This window comes from Papio anubis, chromosome 4, assembly GCF_008728515.1.
Source record: "Papio anubis isolate 15944 chromosome 4, Panubis1.0, whole genome shotgun sequence".
NCBI lineage: Eukaryota > Metazoa > Chordata > Mammalia > Primates > Cercopithecidae > Papio > Papio anubis.
Window position 1 is genome coordinate 149,596,359 of NC_044979.1, and position 21,983 is coordinate 149,618,341.

The 21,983-nt window shown below is 37.2% G+C and overlaps 1 protein-coding gene across 1 annotated transcript in view; it reads right to left on the reverse strand.

Annotated features, from left to right (window-relative positions):
• Positions 1–21,695, reverse strand: part of LOC101023944 (SAM domain-containing protein SAMSN-1) — a 133,426-nt gene extending 111,731 nt beyond the window's left edge. The window contains exons 1-5 of the mRNA XM_031665670.1: positions 19,464–21,695; positions 18,994–19,034; positions 15,829–15,866; positions 13,451–13,537; positions 6,042–6,118 (exon numbers count right to left, since the gene is read on the reverse strand). Coding sequence (XP_031521530.1) covers positions 6,042–6,118; positions 13,451–13,537; positions 15,829–15,850 — 186 coding nt within the window. The 5' untranslated portion in view covers positions 15,851–15,866; positions 18,994–19,034; positions 19,464–21,695. The remainder of the gene's footprint in view (positions 1–6,041; positions 6,119–13,450; positions 13,538–15,828; positions 15,867–18,993; positions 19,035–19,463) is intronic.
• Between the last annotated feature and the right edge of the window lie 288 nt (positions 21,696–21,983).

Below are 21,983 nucleotides of genomic sequence, written 5' to 3' on the forward strand. Positions count from 1 at the left end.
CCTTTTAGGGCAATCCAAAAGGAAAACACCCATACATATGTGAAGTTCATTCATAAAAATCATTTGTTAGAATCAAGTATTTCCTCTTTTTAAAATAAAAGTTAAATGTAGAGTTGCTTAAACTCTTTTTTTCAAAAGTGAAAGTATACTTATCATAAATGCAGTATAACTTTGGATAAGGAAATGAGAAAATCCAATATGATCTTAATTTTACTTCACCAGAAACAAGAGATTTGGATTCCATGTTAACATCCTATGTTTCTTTAATACCAACAGAAGCCACTCTTGAAAGTCATTTACTGTTAAAGAGAGGAGATTAGATTTTTTTTTCAAGATAACAAAATACAGCCCTATATTCTTTCTACCTGCAAAATAAGTTATAATCTTGCCCTTTGGAAGTAGGAAACTTCTCCATCTATAACCTCAAACTAGTATAGTTCTAATGGTTTTAAAATATGCTCACAAATTCTTTTACAGAAGAGGTCTTCAGAAGGTGCATCATAATACTGCCCCCCCACCGTTAGTGTGAGCTGGATTTAGTGAGTTGCTTCTAACACACAGAATAAAATGGAAGTAATGATGTTTAACTTCTGAAATTAGGTCTTAAAAGGAATTGTGGCCTCTTCTTGTTCTGTCTTAGATGCTCACTCTGGGGAAACCAAATGACATTCTATGAAGACACTCAGCCTCATGGATAGACCAAAGTGGCAAGGGACCTATCCCTGCAGTCAACTCCCATCAAAAAACTGAGGTCACCTGCCTACAGCCATGAGAGGGAGTTAGCAACAAACCTTTCAGCCCCAGTCAAGCCTTCAGATAACACCTTGAGAGACACTAACCACCTGCGATTATAAACACATGAGAGACTCTAAGCTAGAAATGCCCAGCTATACCACTTCCCAACTCCTGACCCACAGGGACTGTGAAAAAATTTTTTTGTTTGTTTTAAGCCCCTAAATTTTAAAGTAATTTGTTAGGCATCAATAGATATGTAATACGATAGTTAAAAGTCATACAATGGATAAGAAAGTACTTGAAATAAGAAACATTGATCAAGACACAATATCATTATTTCATCATAATATAGTCACTTCATACATAGACTATCATTTGGTTGACACTGTCATTTTGAATTCTTTTTGTTTGTTTGTTTTCTACCTTTTAGATTGTTCACACTTTTGTTTAGAACTGCCTCAAATCTGTCTGATAAAACCTAGTGAAAGACCTGTCTCTCCTGCTTGTTAATATATGACAGCATAACCTTAAATTATTTATCCAGTGACCCAGTGTTGTGACCTCGGTTAAGCTCATGAAAAATTGGTCTCGTTTTGTCCATTCTACATGCATTTCCCAAAAATTGTGTGCTATGTTGGATATAGTTTTAATTCTGTATATAGCCAATGGGATGTGTATAGCTAATATTTTATTTGTTAGTAATCCAATTTTCATCTTAAGGATTAAATGACTAACTCTAAATGCTGTTTACACTACATGAGAGCTCAAGGAGACTAGTCTAGTTTGTGCAATAAGAGGTGAGTCTAGACACTGTTTAACTGTGGACACAGTTTTGTCTGATTGCTTACATAGAGCAGAGTTCAGCATTAGAAAAAGTGACTGTTTTAAAAATAAGGTATCAGGAATGTACTCAGCTTTGAGGAAGAGAATAACCAACAGTGGTTGCTTAAACAAGTATGGGGCTTATGTTTCTGTAAAATAGAAGTGCAGACATAGAGTTTCCAACCTGGGTGCAGCTTCTCAAGGATGTCCTCAGTGAATCAGGCTCTTTGCATGTGCCTGCTCCACTGTCTTTCATGTCTGCCTTTGTCTCACGGCTGGAAGACAGCTGCTGATTTACCAGGTATTACATCCAGCTCCAGGCAGGAAAGAGAGCAAAAAACAAAGCTTTGTCCTTATGAGACTCTGTCTTATTTTTTATTTTCCAGAAAAAGAAAGTCCTCCTCAGGAATTTCTGACTGTATTTCATTGGCCAGAACTGGATTCCATGACCACCCCTAACTACCGGGTAGGCTGAGAATTCAAATGCTGAAAATTGCAGTCTCCATAGTGAAAGACATGAAGAAAGAAATTGATTGAAATGGGTTAATTAATTAAATTAGCAACACTTTTCCTCAGTGAAGGAGCTCAGAAAGAAAATGTTTTGGTTCAGTCCTGGGTACGGATGCTGGACAGCGCTTAATATCACCAGCACTGAAGGTAATAAATATTATCTCTCTTTTCTATCATGAATATGAATGATACTCTGAAGGCTGAATGCAACCTAGGAATTTACGTGAGAAATGAGGCATGCAACACTTTTGAAAATATATTAGCCCAAAGTCTGTATTACTGCATATTTTATTCCCCTTTTAATATGCTACAAAAGGTTTGAGCCATCAACTGAATGCTGCCAGAGAAGAACAAACAAGTACAAGAATGCAAAAATAAATGCTGGGAGTCAAGTTTTCACAAGATGTTCTTTATGGTTGGTATGATCACAGTGCTAAGCAGACTGATTTGCTTCTAGCTCTATCCATCAGCACTTCTTCCATAAGCCTGGTTCTCCAGGAAGTTTATCCCAGGCTATCTATGCAGAAATGTACATGGGGCAAAGTGGGTACTGAAGAAAGCATTCCCTGAACTCCTTCTCTTGCCCCTGCTATCTGATTCTTTGTAACTTCTTCCATGCCTGAGATCTTCTCTTCTATTTTGAGAACATGAAGGAAACATGCTTGCTTAAGTACATTCTGATTAGGAATTAAATATTTAATTCTGATCATTTTTAGTGTCTGAAATATAGTTTGCATGCATGGTCAAATGATAATTATAACTATAAAATGTTTTACATTCTACAAACTTTATCCCATGTTACTAATATTCAGGAAATGATCATAGGAAAATATTTACACTAGGATACTGTTCAATATTTTAACTGTTTCTATTTATACATAGTTTTAAGAAATTCTACAATGAATTTATATCATCTCCATAATAGGGAACAAAAATCGACTTCACTTTTTCCAGGAGGCTGTTGTCTTCCAAGACCATAATTAAACCAAGTTTGGGTTTATAGAGTTAAAATCATGAGATATCCCATCTCTGAACACATATTCATGGCTATAATTTGGACGTTTGTTGTCTCCAAACTTCATGTTGAAATTCGACCCTCAATATTGGATGTGGGGTGATATGGTTTCATTGTGTCCTCACAAAAACTTTCATCTTGAATTATAATCCCTATAATTCCCACATGCAAGGGCGGGATGAGGTGAAGGTAACTGGATCATGGAGGCAGTTTCCCCCACACTCCTCTCATAATAATGAGTGACTCTCACGGGATCTGATGGTTTTATAAGCATCTGGCATTGCCCCTGCTCGCACTCACTTTGTCCTGCCACCCTGTGAAGAAGGTGCCTTCTCTTCTCCTGCGCCTTCCACCATGGTTGTAAGTTTCCTGAGGCCTCCTCAGCAATGGGGAACTGTGTCAATTAAACCTCTTTCCTTTATAAATTACCTGGCCTCGGGTATTTCTTCATAGCGTTGTGAGAGCGGACTAATACATGGGGCCTGATGGCAGGTGTTTGGGTTATGGGGCTGATGGATCCCTCTACAATAGATTAATGTTCTCCCTCAATGGTGAGTTCTCACTCTATTAGTTCTTGCGAGAGCCGATTGTTTCAAAGAGCTTGGCACGCACCTCCCCCTGCCTTGCTTCCTCTTTTGCCATGGAATCTCTGGGTCCCCTTCACCTTCAGCCATGTGTGGAAGCAGCCTGAGACCTTCACCAAATTCAGATGCCCAATCTTGAACTTTTCAGCCATCATAATTGCAGCCCAAATAAACCTTTTTCTTTATAAACTACCCGGTCTTAGGTATTTCTTTATTTTGTGTTTATTATTGTTTCTTTATTTTGTGTTGTATTATTGCAACACAAAATGGACTAAGACACTCACCAACTCTCTTGAATTCAAGAGTTTCATGGTTTATGTACTGAACATTGTCACATAAAAATACCACTTCCTAGGCTCCAGTCATGACGATCCAGGTGAACAGGAATATGGCACCAAAAGTCTGCCTTTTTAAGTAATACTCCCGTTGAGTCTGATACAGACAGTTCCCAGGTAGGCTTGGAAAAACACTTATCTGATAGTCATTTGTTCACTGATGGAAGGCCAAATTTCATGCCATAGTCCACTCTTATGCCCACTGACAAGCCACTTTGCTACTCACACCAGCTTCTCCATTTGACAGTGGTTCCCTGTCTTCCCCATCTTTCAACAGATAAATTGCATCTCCTTCTCCTCAGTCACACGGAGTTAACACATTAATATTTTGCATAATACTCCTTGTTAAACTATACTGTCATATAGATAAGTGTTTCTTAGTCAAATTCAATTGAATGTCTACTGTGAATAAAATTTAGATAAGACCAGTGCCTCCTCCCAAATGAGGATTTTTAGATTAGATGGCTCCTGCTTGTCTGCCACTAGGTATGAATTCCTTCGGTTTTTAGTGATACACTACATGGCACAATTGAATGGTTACCATTTGGAAGCACCATTTCTTGGCCAATTTTAACCTTCAGAAGAATTGTTCTTAGGGTAAAGATTTATCTTTAACAATTTTCTTCAAAGAACTTTCTATGTTACTTTCTTCTTTCCAAGAAACGGGTCTATTTTTCCACTAAAAACCTACAGAAGGATTTCTCTTGGCACAAGGCAGCCTAGGAAGCTTTTCCAGTAAACCAGCTGTTATTTTTCTCCTGGCTATCAGACAATGCTTCACTTAGATATTATATCTGAGGTCTCATCTGAATTTAGGAAAATGAGACTGCTTGTTTCAGACATAATCTTCCAGCTGTGCTTGTGCAAGTCTCATTAAGTCCTTGAAAGAGTAAGAGGAGAAGGAGGGTGAGGGAGAAGGGGAGAAAAGAGGAGGAGCAATGACAACAAATGAATTTTTTAAAGTATGTCTTAACTATCAGACATAGAGCTACAGTGTTTTAATGACATGTCTCACTGAATCCCATGAAAGTTCTGAGATATTTTTTATAGATGTATTTTACAGATGATAAAAACCAAGGCAGAGAGAGTCTAAGTAAATTGCACAATGCCACATAGCTACTAACAGTCAAAGCAAGATTCAGAGTGAGCTCTGTCTGATATCAGAGCTCTCATCCATGCACTGTGGGAGAACCCACTGGGAGACAGTACTCGGGCAATGTGTTACCACGTCTTGTAGCATAGGCCTATCACTCTGGTAGCATCAGAGCAGCCAGCAGAAACTGTAGTGGATCAAAATCACAACCTACCATCCAATTTATTGGAGGGTCTCCAATAGCCTCAGGAATCAGGCTGGATTTAGGAATGTGAGCCCCCCTTACTCACCAAATCAGCACTTTACAATTCATATGCTATGTACCTTCTATCTACTGCACCAAAGAAGTTCAGTTCTAAATTTCTAATGAAACTATCAGAATGATTAAAGAGAACCTCATGGCTGTCAGAAAAAATATCAAAAGTCAGTCCGATGCCTGAATTGGCCTTGTTGACTCATATATCCTCTCTTTTTACAGGGCGAAGAGCAAGTATTTGGCTATTGATTAATGTTACGTTACGATTGTTAGTGAGGCCAAACATTCAGACAGTTTTAATTGTCCAAGCTCCTGGGCTAATTAATGCAATTTTGAAAGGGATTGGTCAGGACTCACAGTTTATGTTTTTATATAAGTGTTTAGCATAGGTCTTGACAGAGAACATCCCAGTATATTAATTTAATATTCCCAGAGTTATTTATCAAAAGGCTGTACAATATGATGTTTTGCAAAATCAAAGTAGTTTATTATATTGTCATCATCGAATTTTTTTCATTTATATTTCAGTTCACAGGGACATAAGCATATCAGTTACAAAACAACCCTATAATAACTAAATACAAAATAGCTACAAGGCTGTGTATATATTGTCCACTATGTCTAATATATTACAGAGCTGAGTAACAAGACGATTTTCACAAAACACATAAATGCTGATTATTCACATTACCTGATAGGAAGTTCCTTGTAGAGTTTTTCCTTGATGAGTATGTATGTTGTTACTTAGAAAATCATCTTCATTTAGATCTAAGAAAAGAGATAACTGTTACATACAGAATATCAGAAATTACATGATTTAGGAAGTTTAGGTGCAATGTAACACTCATGTTTTTATTTAGTCTGTAAGACATTACATTGGATAGGTCAAAAATATTTTTTTCTTAAATATATGCTTTTTTTTTCCCTACAAGAAAAAGATCAAAATAAAATAGAAATTTAACAAAATAGGTATGCTGCTGACCATCTGTGTCCCTGAGGAAGTGATGGAAATTCACTGTGATTCCCTTTCTTGGTAATAATAGGATTGTAGACTAGCTACAAAAGCCACTTCTAACTTCAAAATGCTATGACTCCATGCAGTTATCACCTCACCTGTTTCTATTAAACTAAGCCTTCCACCCCTGGCATTTTGAGCTTCATTAGCTTAGGTCTTCTCAACATGAATTATTTATGCTGAAATTGTTCTATGCATGCTTTAGTAAAAGCTTTGCAATGTAGCATCCATTTGCTTGCAGCTAAATGAAACCTTTTCAAATGTAGCAGCACTTCCCTTTTAGCTCCTGTAAATGGGAGCTTCATTTATTTAAGTCTGAAATACATGGTATGTTAAAAGAGGACAAGACTTTATGGGTCACTTAATCCAAGCCTCTTATTTTACAGATGAGGAAAGTGCGACCCAACATCACCTCATCACCAGGCCAGTGACGTTTCCTTTCACTTTCACTCCTATTTACTTGCAACCATTGCTTCAGTTTTCTACTATTCCTCATTCTCATATTCTGCAGTGGAAGCGAGGACAGGCAAGTCCTATCTTCCATGCACAGTGAAAAACAGGTACAGATTTTTCTCCAGATCTCCATCATAGCTATAGTTAAAAGATATGTTAAATTCACAGCTCAGTCTCAAAGTTACTTGCACCAATAACTTAGTATTTAAAACGAGACTAACCATACAACAGGATTCCAGAAAGTACCTAAATTTTAAAATCAGCTGATTTTGTGATCTGGTTCTTTGAATCAAGAATTTATGTCACAGGGTTAGGCTGCTAGAAGCTGAGTTTTTGCAGCTTGGTTTTTAGTTTCTGTATTGAGAAAAAGAAATATTGCCTCCCTTCTTTTATTCCTTCCCGTGTTGTCTCTTTTAGTCACCTTTTTACAGGAATTTTGAGTTACTCTTTCTATAGCCATTCTTCTGGGTATAGAAAAAGAACAGTAAAGTGGCCTCCTGTGTTCTAGAGTCTGGAATCAAGCTTAGAAAATAAGATACGAATATGTGCAATGCACTTACATAACAACACAAGGCAGAAAAATGAGTGATTCATACACAATACGATGGAGAGAGATCACTACGACTCCGAGAACTTGTGGAAGAGACAGGGCCAGAATGGAAGCTTGAAGAATGGATACAGTTTGAAAAAGTGGAAGGAAAGGAAAAGGTGTAAATTTAGCAGTGATGCCATGAACCCCGGCCTATTATGCAGCATAAATGGAACATGTTTAATTAAGTGTAGAGATTGAGGCTGGTCAGGCCAGAGGGCGATTCTGGATACAGAGTAAGAGGAGGTAGGGCTGGATAGGTGACTGAGGCCCAACTGTAATGGGACCTGAGTACCAGGTGGAAGAATTTGGGCATAAACCATTAGAACAATGTTGTAAATATAAATATCTACAGGAATCAAATACATAACTAAATGAAGTTAATTCGATCAAGAAGGCAATGGGGATCCTACAGTGAGCTTAAGATCCAACTCCCCAGCTACAGGGTAGCCATGGCTCTGAGCTCTCTCAGTTGAAGTCACCCGAGACTTTGGGTCCTGGACTGGTACTTTCCCTCGTGTTTTTCAAGGGTATACAAACGTATGGATTTTCATGTAAAATGTCCTGATTTTTAAAACATCATATGGCCCCACCAAGCTTTTCTTCTGAATAAATTCAGCTATAGAGGTACCATTTCACAGGCCCTGCTGTAGAAAATGGGGGACCTTTAAGGGTTGGGACTAAATTAGGCAAACTTAAACCTTTGGTTTCTGGTCTTATACGTTTTTATTTATTTATGATTCCCAAATATTACCCTCCAAAAAGTGCTTTATAAAGACAGAATCTATTTGGTCCTAAGTAGCAACAAAGGCAGGAGTTGAATTATACAATATGTGGGCTGTATTTTCCACAGTTGGCCACAACCATGCCTTCCCATTCCATCAAGAAATTGAGTCTAATTCTTCTCCTGTTGACTCTGGGGTGATCTTAGTGACTCACTTGTCACAGTAGAGTGCAGTGGAAGTAATATTTTGTGATTTCCAAGGTAAGGTTAAAGAAGCCTTGCATAAGCCGGGGGCAGTGGAGTACCTACATCCCAGCTGCTTGGGAGGCTGAGGCAGAGGATTGCTTGAGGCCAGGAGTTTAAGATCAGCTTGGGCAACAGAGTCAGGTCTTGCCTCAAAAAGCAAAAAACAAACAAACAAAATTACAAAACAAGAAACGGTGCAGCTTCTACCTTGGGCTGTTGGGATCTTCATTCCTAGACACTTCTTCCTGTGATGTGTGAAGCTCCCTTGCATGTTGCACACACTTGAAACCCAACCCTGAGGCTGGGAGAAGCTGGAGGGACATGAAAAGGCCACATATAGGTTCTTTAGTTGGCTGCCCAGCTAAGCCGCGCCTAACCTAGACTAGTTGTCAGACATGTAAGTGAAGGAGCCTCTATATGACTCCAGCTACCAGATGTTTAAGTCCTCCCCAGTCATTCAAGTCTTCCCAAATGAAGCCTCTGACATCACATTGGGGACCAGTTCCCCAACTGAATTACTGACCTGCAAATGTATGAGCCTAATAAGATGTTCTGTTATACTACTAACTATTGGAATGGTTTGTTTGCTGCAATAGATTATCAGAACATTCAAGAACTACATCGTAGATTACCAACATCAATGTGCATAAAAATATGCCATCCAGCATAAAAATTGAGATTACAACTGCCCTTCAAATACAGAGGCAGTAAAAGGAATAAAAGGGATGTAAAAAAAAGTTTTTGTTTTTAATCAGTTTTTAGGTTTTCTAACATAGATACTTCTGACTATATTACTTTTCAAACAGGCAACTCTAATCTCAGTAAGAACTCCTCTAAAGAATTAAAGGATCTGAAGATTCATTTGAATAAAACACTAGACGTCTAAGTGGTCTCATCATTGAATTCAGAAAGCCTTCCTTGGATATATGAGGCATCAAACCATGCAGTGGGTACCCTTTCCTCAGGGACTTTATTCCCACCTTGTAAGCAAGCATTTAGAGGTGTGAAGTAGGATTTCCCTCTGGTGTTCCTCATGTAGTCCAGTTTGGCCAAAGTTAAATTACCTGCCCTTGAGAAACACGTTTTTCTAAAATTAAATGTGTGTTTCCTGAAAATTAACCAGAACGGTGAATATATTTGTGAATTTATACCATCTTTTGCCATCTTAAAATTAAGCTACTTGGCCTCAGGCCAATGAAGAAAAATAATTAATAAGGTCTTGAAAAATTAAGCCAAAATATTTATAAGCTTACATTGAAGAGGCTGGACAAATAATGATATTGACCAGAAGTCAGGAGAGAAATTAGATTTCAAACCAATGGTAATTGAAATGGTGGACTAGAGTAGAAATCCTTAAGAACACCTCTTCTTTCCCTCTGGGTTCCTCCTTTTATAATTAATCTCATCAAAGCCACATGTAAAGAAGATTTATTTTTAAAGTAAGTTTGCAGCAGTATAGGTGAAGTTAATGTTTCTCTTATTACTAACATTGTTTTCTGACTTTGTCTGGTCCCTCACTTCCCTTAGTAATATATACCATTTTTCCCCACTTTTTCTTGTAGAATAGTCTGTCACAGTTACACTGATTGATTGAAAAATTTCTGAATCTCCAAGTAAGTTTTGTTTCCTTGTTATTATTTTTTAAAAGTTGATTTATTTTTATTCTTTGTACTTTCTGGTATAAAATATGAAAATCCTATTCTTGAAATTATCTTTAATTAAATCATAACTTAATCTTAGGTAAACTCCAATTCACAGATTCAAAAGTTTGTTCTTCTCAATTCTTTTTAGTAAAGTCGAATAAATTTAAATATTTTTAAATGGACTTTAACTTACTAAAATAAATATTACAAATATTCTTCCTATTTATAATGCCAAAAATTTAACAATTAACCTGAATTATAGATTAATTTCTCCTCACACCTAAGCTATGCCAATTTTTTAGTTGTAAAGTCCTAAGCACTCAATTTATTCTACATTATTTTACAGATGTAGTCTCTTTTAATAGAACAGATGTAGGCTTAGATAAAAATCTCCTTAGAAGAAGGAAATGGACTAGATAAATTAAAAATATTATGCATCTGGAACTCAACTTATTCTGACAAATTTGGCCTTAACCTATATAGTACAGTCATGTTGTTGAGCTATGGATTAATATACCGGACACAAATCTTAGCTAAATATAGCCTGTGGAATCTTTTCATCAGGTCCCAATATTCTTTAGGGCTGAAATGCTATTAATATAATGTGTTAATGTCAAAATATCATTTTGAAATTGAAATTGAGGAAAATTGCCCCTTTTTTGGCCTTGAATTTTATACAATTGCTTAGGACTTAATGTCACTCCTACAGTTTATTTCCCTATATATTTTCTTCTAGTTTATTGAAGCTATCTTTACAATTTCATCATTAGTATCTAGTAAAATCATGTGGGCTGTGGATGACAACAATGATGCACTTTCCCATCTTCATCTCACTGAACTCCACAGACTGTCTATCCTCAGGCACAGTAAACTAACCCTAAGTAATTATGCAATTAACAGCTAAAAAGGAGTGTTTAAAATGAGAAAGAAATATTTTAGGTTGATACGTAGGTCACTAATTACTTAGAAATACTCTGAACCTTCCAAATGAAACCACTATACCCATAAAATTAGAGCCTACAACTTGTGGCCTTGAATTTCTCCCTTCAATTTATAATGTTACAGACAGCCTTGGTCACTGGCCATCAACTCTTCCTAGTATGGCATTAATCTCTAGGAAATGTCCAGTGACTCAACTGCTGCTACTGAAATGTCTGCTGAGGTTCTTGGACACACACACATGCACACACACTCGCTGAACACACACGGTCACTCAAGACCCTGAGAAATATCAAAGCTGGGAAAAATTCTGTAAAGGCTTTCTTTCTTCCTTCGCTGACAAAGCAACCAGAAGTAACTCATCTAAGGCCAGGATTCTTTGCTGCTTTTTCAGTGTAGCTATAATAGGATTCCCTGCCTTTTATTCCCAAACTAACAACACAAAACAAAAAACGTACATAAGAGAAAGGTAGTTTTAGGAAATAGAATACTTGAAGAAATTTATGGAAAAATTTATATCTACAATACTCTTTAACACCGTTATACCTTCTTTATCCATAGATCAATATACAATAATCTAAAATAAAACAGGTGCTTCTAGAAGGATTAATAGATAAACGGAATGGTGGATGATTAGAGAAACTGATAGACGAGAGTTTGATTAACTGACTGAAGGTGTGGATGCTTATAGCTGGCATCCGTGTGGTAAAGACAGTCCAATCCAAACATGATAGAGAGGGAGGTGGAGCAAGGTGGCTGAACAGAACCCTCAGTAATCATCCGTCTCACAGGAATACCAACTTGAAGAGCTCTTCACACAAGAAAGCACCTCCGTAAGTAAGTAAAAATCGGGTGAGTGATCACAATACCTGTTTCTAACATCATCTCTTTGAAAGAGGTACTAAGAAAGTAGGAAAGGCAGTTTGGGATTGCTGACTCCACTGCCCTCCTCTATCCCTGGTGGCATCCTCATGGTGCTGAGAGAGAATCTTTGTGCATGGGGAAGGGAGAGCCAAGTTATTGTGGGACTTTGCATTGACCTCAGTGCTGTCTCTCACAGTGGAAAGCAACACAGGGCAAAATTCAGTTACCTACTACAGGGGGAGCATATAGACTCGCCCCCAAATTCTGACTAGCCCCTCCAGAGTGGGCTGAAGCACTTTAGGGTCCTAAGTAAACTTGAAAGGCAGTCCAGACCACAGGACCTGAAATTCCTGGGCAAGTCCTGGTGCTGTGCTAGGCTCAAAGCCAGTGGAACTGAGGTGCCATGATCCAGTAAGACATCGGTAGGGATGGCCAAAGGAATGCTTTCATCACCCCTTTCCCAATCCCAGGCAACACAGCTTGCAGCCCCAGGAAAGACTCCTTCCTTCCGCATAAAGAGAGGACACAGGAGAGTAAAAAGGACTTTGTCTTGCAACCATAGAATAGAGCACTAGGCAGACTCCTAAGGTTCCCAATCCATTCTTCACTCCCAGGTGAAATTTCTAGACTCTTGAATCATCAACAGCTAATATAATCAATTGTTTTTGTCATTCCGATAACCCTTGGGGGTGAATACCAAGCAGATCAACTTTTGATACTGTTTTTCATCTTTGTAAACTCTTAAGACTTTCTGTTTTATTATTGTCTTCCCAAAGTTAAGTAATTTTAATTATGAAATCACTTACTATTAATATGTTATTCTACACCTGACTGCTAATTTACTCTCCCGGAAATTTTTAAGTTCTAAAAAGACCTAATTATATATTCATAATCAAGGTTATTTCTCTTACATTTTTTAAGAAGACCTAAACATAACTATTAACATATCGATGTTATCTTTAGAGTTTATTTGTGCTCTAATTTTTATTTTATTTTTTATTTATTTATTTTTTTGAGACGGAGTCTCTCTCTGTCGCCCAGGCTGGAGTGCAGTGGCCGGATCTCAGCTCTCTGCAAGCTCTGCCTCCCGGGTTCACGCCATTCCCCTGCCTCAGCCTCCCGAGTAGCTGGGACTACAGGCGCCCGCTACCTCGCCCGGCTAGTTTTTTGTATTTTTTAGTAGAGATGGTGTTTCATTGTGTTCGCCAGGATGGTCTCGATCTCCTGACCTCGTGATCCGCCCATCTCGGCCTCCCAAAGTGCTGGGATTGCAGGCTTGAGCCACCGCGCCCAGCCTAATTTTTAATATATTTTCAAATTCTTTTGTACATTAAAACTTTCAGTTTTCTTTTCAATTGCTTATTTGCTTCAGCAGGCAACTTAACTAGATCCCACTTCCTTTCTGTACATGTGTCTATGTGATGTTTATACACATATGTATATGTATACATGTATATATTAATAGTTTATAATAATGCATATTCTATTCTATCTTATTTGGTTTTCCTTTTTAAGTAGACCAGAATATTCCGCTTATTTTCATGGTGAAAGATGTAAATTTTTCTTACCTGCCCTTTAAACTACTTTGGGAAAATGCAAAGTCAGCTGAACTAAATTTAGCAATTACCTTTTAGCTGACAGGGCCTTCTGATGTGGGAATCATTCTTATGCTTGCTGTGTTCCTGCCAGATTTTGTCATTCACAGTATTTCCTTCTAAAGCGAAGCAGAGAATTAGTTAGAATTCACAGTAACATTTGTCCAGTAAGTATAAGACATTTGAAATCAAAACAAGTTCAGCATGGGAGTTGTAACTTGGTAAGTGATATCTTAAGAGAGCTCTAGTTCTAGGGAGTTGTAGTCCCTCATGGACAACTGCAGGTATCCTGTGGGCTGCCCACTTATTCCCATGAACTACATAGGCACCTCACCATATATGATAGAATGCTGTTACTCTAATGTCTCTTGACAGTGTATGATTGCATTATTCTTTGTAGTAGTTTTCTTGAATTCATAACCAATTATTATTATTATTATTACTTTTTTGAGACAGGGTCTTACGGTCTTACTCTGTTGCCCAGGTTGGAGTACAGTGGTGTGATCATAGCTCATTGCGGCCTCAAATTCCTGGGCCATAGCTATCCTCCTGCCTCAATTTCCCAAGTAGCTGAAACTACAGGCATGTGCCACCATGATAGGCATATATATATACATATATATATATATATTTTTTTTTTGTAGAGACAGGGTCATAATCAATTGTTTTTATGCATCCTTAAAAGGTTAAAGTATCCTTACCCTCAAGATTCCCCATCATTTCTAACAAATTAATTGTGTAGAAAGAACACTGAGCTGTGATGGTTTCAAGAAACTCTAAGATCCTTGAATGGAAGGTCAATGATTTGCTCAAGTTTGTCCTCCCAACATCTAAAGCAGGGCCTGGACATGTGAAGAAATGAATTGCACCAAATGGAAAATTGGAGTCCCTTCTAAATTACTTACTACAGATAAATCATTCTACATGTTCTATCCTACATTGATAAAACAAATGTTAAATAATGCCACCAATGCGTAGCGTGAAGACAAACTCAGCATGCTGTGTTGTTTCTAAAGTCACTATTTACTCACATGTTTTGATTATAGAAAAGGCAGTTGATCATCAAGAATTGTGTTAGGATAGAAATATTGGTTGTATTGTATGTACATGCTGAATAGACTGAGAATGGATCTAGATGAAAAAGAAAATTTTGCCTTACTTCCTTTTATTTAAGACTATGCGCTCTTCAAATCAGGGCTGATATTCAACATATTTAACAGCGAGTGACTGCAGGACCCTGATAGGATCCAGCACCTGTAGATGTTACTGCTGGGAGAATTGAAACCTGATTAAAACGCAGATATCCTTCAAAGTTGTACCCATTGTGGGGTATCACCTTAGTCACAATGAGCTTTTCAGATCCTACCAGAAAATTGGTTTTTTAAAAAGAAGGAAATGGGTATTAGCACCCGACTCCTCTGCTGGGGAGAAGGAAAGGGAAAAGGGCACCCACAAGTTTGGCACACTACATTAAAAGAAATTATTGAGGCCCAGTGTGGTGGCTCACGCCTGTAATCCCAGCACTTTGGGAGGCCGAGGCGGGCGGATCACGAGGTCAAGAGATGGAGACCATCCTGGCAAACATGGTGAAACTCCATCTCTACTAAGAATACAAAAACTAGCTGGGCGTGGTGACACGCACCTGTAGTCCCAGCTACTCTGGGAGCTGAGGCAGGAGAATTGCTTGAACCCGCGAGGCAGAGGTGGCAGTGAGCCCAGATCGCACCACTGCACTCCAGCCTGGCAACAGAGCAAGACTCCGTCTTAAAAATAAATAAATAAATAAAATTATTGACTGGATGACCCAGATGTTTCACCATTGTGAATGTTTTATAATTACTGACTCCCTATTTGCTGTAAAGTAACAAGAGAGATAATCTATTAACTTTCTAAAAGTAATGAATAGAAATCGATGTTTACTTTAGAATTAAAATACAAACCAAACGGATCGCATGTGTTATTACTATGAATGCTATCACAAAAACTAAAGAGAAGATTTGGTGTGTGAAATGTTGTAGAAGAGACTTTTATAATAAAACCACTTTCTGCTAATTTTTTATTGTCTCCTAGATTCACAGATCTAAAAAGATCTCTAACAAGTCACCTTGGCCATGCAGCAGCCAAGCTACACATGGAGAGCCGGAAGATGATCAGCCAATGAACTACCAAAGAGGATTATTCGGTTTAAATATAACAGGAAATTATTGCAAACAAATCAATGAGTTCTTTGTCATAGCCATTTAAAGTTAGAATGAAGCCACTTTTAAAAAATGTTCTTCTATATAACTCAAAGACAACTCAATTTGACTTTCATTAATCAGTTTTGTTGCTTTATGGCAGGAGCAGGAGAAAAGAACTTTTGGGGAGACAGAATACATCATTTACACTTGTAACTTTGGGAATCACTAACCAAATATTTTATTTTCAGACATAAATCTCCGGAATAACCTGGAAGAATAAAAGAAACAATATTTAAGTCTAGATTTAATAAATAACATCTTAATCAAACAGAAATTAGAATGTGTGCAACACTTTGGGAGCAGGAATGAATTCTACCTCTAACTAAGATCTACCTATGATCTTGAATCTTCCTAACCCTAGGTGGCAAATTACAGTAAATACAAGTATAATTTGGGTCTATAAATTTCTGTGCTGTATAGAGAAAGCGATATTCATAAAACCTGAACAAAATGGTAAGTCATTTTACATGAAAATATCTCAGGATAACCAAATACTTACTGGGGGGAAAGTGTTTTTCCAAATAATTATGTTAGTAAATACAGAAAGAATGATGTAAATTGAATATAACCATTATGCAATCTCTAATAAAATAACAGATCTGGAAAATAATCACCAATTACTGATAAAGCCTAATTGAAAGGCTGATCGGCAACTTCATGCCGAATGGATCCACCTGATACCATCTGAACCACTGAGCAATATCACTGTCATAAAAATATGATCGTGCTAATCAATTCATGTGTGTGGGTGAAAACACACATATCTCATAACTGACATTGTTATAGCTTAAGTGTTTTCGACTATTGATATTCTTCATTGTCATTAAATTAAAACCAAGGTTACCCTTTTTTTAAGTTCAAAATTGTGAGCAAAAACATGCATAGATAAAATTTCCTTTTTCTTAATTTTTTTTCCTTTTAATTTTTTAATGCAAAACGGTTAGGACATCTCTTGGCACATAGCAAACAATTCCAAACAAATAAGCTATTTATAATATTGTAAAGTGAGGTAGGTAAATAACAGCAAGACTAGACATATAGCTTACAACACAACAAAAGAGAAAGTATGCAGTCACTCAAGACCAACTTTTAAATATACATATAAATATATATATATTTGGACCTTTTCATACTTTATATATATTTGAATCTTACCACACTTTGAGATTTAACTAAAAGTTTACAGGAAACATAGAGTAGAGACAAACATGCTTAAAAAAACACAAAGATTCAATCAGCAAAATTCAAAAATCTGGGAAATTCTTCAGGACACAGACTCCAGTTTCTTCAACAAATAAATGAAAAGACACAAATGAAGAGACATGAACTGAATCCAGCTGAGCTTTTTGGATCCTGATTTAAACAAACCAACTCTGAAAAAGCATTCGAGTCTGTCAGAAATAGTTCAATATTGACTATATATTTGGCAATATAATGTCATTTGTCTTGTTTTGTTCTAGTGCAGTAATGGTATTGTGAGTATGCTTTTCAAAAAATAATTCTTATTTTTTAATAATATACACTGAAGCATGAAATTATGTGTCTGGCACCTGCTTTATTAATACAAAAACAGTGGGGATGCAGTTGGGGGAGTAGAATGGGTAGAAATGAAATTGACTATAGGTTGATCCTTGTTTAAGTTTGGTGATATGAGTTTATCATTAACTCTTCATCTATGTATGATTGAAAATTTCCATAATGTTTTGAAACAGAAACAGAGGATAGGATTATGCTGACTGGACCGTGCTAATCAGTTCATGGGTGAGGGTAAACATACACACACCTCATCACTCACTGTTACAGCTTAAGAGTTTTCCACTATTCAAATACTTGATAGTCATGTACTCACTTCGGCAACACAGATACATATTCTTGACAGTCATTAAACTAAAACGAAGGTTACCCTTTTTAAGCTCAAAATTGTAAGCAAAAACATGCATATATAAGGTTTCCTTTTTCTTAATCTTTTGTTTGTTTTTAACTTTTTAATGCAACATGCTTAGGACATCTCTTGGCATGTAGCAAGAATTCCAAACAAATAAATCTGTTTATAATACTGTAAAGTGAGGTAGGTGTATAACAACATGAGACATCATTTCCATCAGGAGAGTGGTAGGCAAAAAACAAAACAAAACAAAACAAAACAAAACTAAGGAACTCAATGGAGACTTCAATTTTATTTTAATTGCTTGGAATCTGAGGCGCACCTTCACTGATCTGGTTTATGTTAGAAAAATTGTAAATTGGTCAGCATCAGACACTTTCCCTTTAATTCAATCCTCCTGTCATCCAATTTTGGTAGCCTATATTCTGTGGAAGCATCAATCACAAGCCAACAGCTACTATTTTGTTTAAGTACGTGCCTTGGAATTAGTGAATTTCTTATTCATGGTCAGAATAAACAGCCTCACATACGTGGCAATAAGACTGAGAAAGGTCCTCCCGAAATCCCTTCTTTACTCCACCTCATGCTTAAAATGCCAGTGTTGTAGTTTAAATAGTTAATTGTAACTAAAATACAACTATGCTACCCTGACAGGTCCTTAAGCTGTTAATCATCCAATTACCTACTTACTATGGATGTGTTTTATATTTTTAACTGGGAGAAAGCTTTTGAGCCGGGGTGGGGGTGGGGAGTGGGGGTGGGGGTGGGGAGGGGGGTGGGGGGCCGGACAAAAAAGGAAAGAATATGAAAAAGCACAGAGTGCCCGGGTGGGAATAGAGTAAGAGCTTTTGAGAAAAGGGACACCCAGAGAGAACGTCACATAATTCACAATTTGGCTTCAGACCAATTCAGGGTGCAAGGAAGCCATTCTTCTGCATCCTCGGCAAGCAATCTGAAAGGTTCCCCATAAACCGGCTTCCTGCCCCTGTGTATTTCCTACTTATCAATTAAAATCCCATTACCTTATGCAACATGTGTATGTCATGTCCTCTGGCAGCTGGATGTGCTGAATGTAAAGCCAGACTGACCTAAATAACCTGAGACTCTTTGCAAACACATTTTTATGTGGATTAGAAAAATACTTCGAAAGATTTATAGGTCACTGATAGAAATGTTTTTATGTATGCTCCCACTTTAATCTAGGCCTGGTTTAGACACATGTTTCTTCTGAAAATTTAATTTCCACATCCCTGTCTACTGGAATGTCACAACATAGCTTTCCCATGCATCAGCATAAACAGAGAAATGGTAGCAAACCAATCCACATCTAGATTTGTACTTGACAGCTGCAAAAAAAAAAAAAGTACTTTGGCACGAAGTCCACTAAAAATTCACATTCAACATTACAGAACTAAGGGAACATGAAGTTTACAAAGTAAATTTGACTTACTTTCTCTTTTTTGGTTTTGCATTCTCCAAATTAGAAACCCCCTGTAAAATAAAATAAAATAAAATAAAATAAAATAAAATAAAATAAAAAATATAAGACAAAACTGTACCAAGAGATCCGAAAGAGAATTCATTCATTTTCTACTATAATCCAAATGCAGTTCATTTTGCCTCTTCCCTAGTAAAAAGACTGATATGTTCCCCGTTGTATTTTAGTAATGTGTCACAGAAGTTTGGCTCAAATTTTAACTTTTTTTTCCTTTTGTCTTTGTAACTTTGAGAAAGATAGGATGTTTCCTTTATTAACTAGGGCTTATACCTTATTTTAAGCTATTGCCAGTTTAAAAAAGCCCTTGCCAGTTTAAAAAAACAACAACAGGTCTTTTAAATTAAAACACCCAATTAAATCCTCATTATCTAAACCTTCTGTCCCTCCATCAATCCACCAAAACCAAGGAGACAGATACGTACCACGGTGTGTTAGTTATATCATAGAGTGCCTTCATTTGAGAAAGATGGAAAGTAGCTTATCACAATACCCTGCGGGTGTTGAAATATATCTGTGATTCATCTGACCTTTTTCTTCAGACCCAGTGACAGTTGTGTAAAATCCCTTACACTTTGGGGAAAGAATTTATCACATTTTTCACCATCCTTGAAAGAGTTTAAACTGCCCTAGGCACCTTTAAAAGCCCTTCAGATTCTCTCTTTTTTATTCATCTACTCCTCCATTTAAAAAACATTTACTGAATATCTACATGAAAGGTAACCAATTGTGTTCTGGAGAGGCTCATTTGTTTGGCATGGCAGGAATTTACATACTAAAGAAAATTGCAACCAATATTCCACTTCTGAGAGGAAAAAACACAAATGCTAAGGCTAAGAGGAATGGTGAATGTAAACCGAAAAAAGGAAGTTTGATTTGATTATTCCAGTGTTAACAGTACCAGCCTGAGCACAGTGAAATCTAAGATAACCTTTCCCCAAGATAGTGATTGAAGGGGCCATTTATCTAATCTTTATTTTGTTTCTATCAAGATTTTTAACTGCAGAGGACAATTTGGATATCTTATTTTCCTAGCGGTTGAGCAGAGCGTTACTAAAATCCCACGTGCTGAAACAGTCAGTCCCTGAACTTGAGGAGCACACATTACCAAGTTTGAAATACTTGTGCATAACCCACAGGACATTGCTTGTAGGGAAGAGGTGGCAGATGGGGGTTGTAGGTAAGGATGTGGGAGTCCTGAATAACGCCCTAATGTGAGTTAGGATATCAACAGGCTTTTGAGGAGTTAATGGTCAGGTGGAACACTTCTTCCATTCTCTATGCTTTGTCATCCTCTGCCCTAGAAGTACACAATCTCTATTCAAGGTCTTTTTCTGAAATTGTTTAGGTCTTGGGCCAGATCTCTCCAAACGTCAGATTAGAAGATAATGGTGTTCCTTGCCCCGAATCAGTAGCCACACACATTTAACAAGCTTTGTGACAATCGTGAGGAAAGAGGACAGCCACCCATCTTTGTAGTAGTGCTTTTCTGTTATATATATTTGGAACTTACTAGGAAAGAACAAGCAAGCTCCATGCTCCACAGTCTATGCAATCGGGACCAAATATGTCCTAATAGTCAAAATCCATCATCCTGAGTCTCATTAGTTTGTCATATGGGTTTAGATAAATCTCTTGGGGTTATGAATGTTGCCCTCTTCAAAACAGAGTGTACCTTTTGTGAGAATAGACAAGATTTGCAATAAGGAATATGGGAAACATTCGATACCTTTTAATTTTTAATTATTCAAGTCACAGTATTTTGGAATCAACTTATATCAGCATTCCTCTGCCTTTGCTATCAAAGAGGTTAATTCCAGATGACTCACAAAACATATATGCAATTGAGCAAGAGAGTTTGAATCTAGAAAGAAGAAGTATTATGCAAACACAGTCTCCTGTATCACCTGGGTGAAGCTTTTGTTAATACAATTAGCTACGGGACCCACACAAAGCTTAAACACTTGTAACAGCTGATTGTGGTGAGAGGAACATAATTTGCTTCTGGTTTGAAGTTTGGAGACATCTGGACTGAGATTAAAAGAATTTCCTAAGACCACAAATCGAGATTGGTTACTTTTGCTATGCATGTTGTCACAATATTCTCTAGGGACTATCCACTTTGTTCTGGTTTTACTGGAATGGGGGTCATCCAATTTTTCCTCATGATGAATCAGTTTAGGTTTGGGAAATTTTGTTAAAAGACTTTCTTGTAATGAATATTTTGGGCAAAAAATTGAGCTGAAACTTCTTTTTAATCTCTATTAAGATGAAAGAGTTAGTGTAGTTCTCCTTAGGCAACCTGCTTCCTACAAGGTAGGGAGAGTCAAGCACATTAAATGTGGGTCTGGAGTGTGATTATGTGAGGAACAGGGATTACTTAAACAGGCCAACATCTACTTAATTAGAATAATAGGTCTATTCCCTCGGTGTTGCCTAGTTGTAGATTACTATTGAACTGGTTAAGCAATTTTTAGTACTGCTTATACCAGACTCAAAGCAGCTGTGGAAAATGTAAATGGCTTTCAATTCTGACTGCTGCTTACATAAGCAGACTGTCACGTACATGGGAGTTCACACCCTGGGTACTTTATTCCTAGAGGGGCAAGTCAAAGAAAGACTACATGCAGTTTTATTTTTAGAACCACAGCTGTGTGTGTGTGTGTGTGTGTGTGTGTGTGTGTGTGTGTGGTGTGTATTCTACTCTGAATTCCAAAAGGAAGATACCACTTCAGAGAGTTATTTCAGTGAAATAAATGTCTAGTCTATTAATTTGCCATGAATACCGGGTAAAACTTACTCCTGTTAGCCTTCACTTCAGTACCCCTAAGTTAGGCAGTAATCATTTGTCTTACCTTTCATTCACTAGGGAATGTGTGGCTTAATTTTATTTTTCTCCCTAGCAATTGTTTGAAATTAAAAAGTGAAATGTAAAAAAATTATTA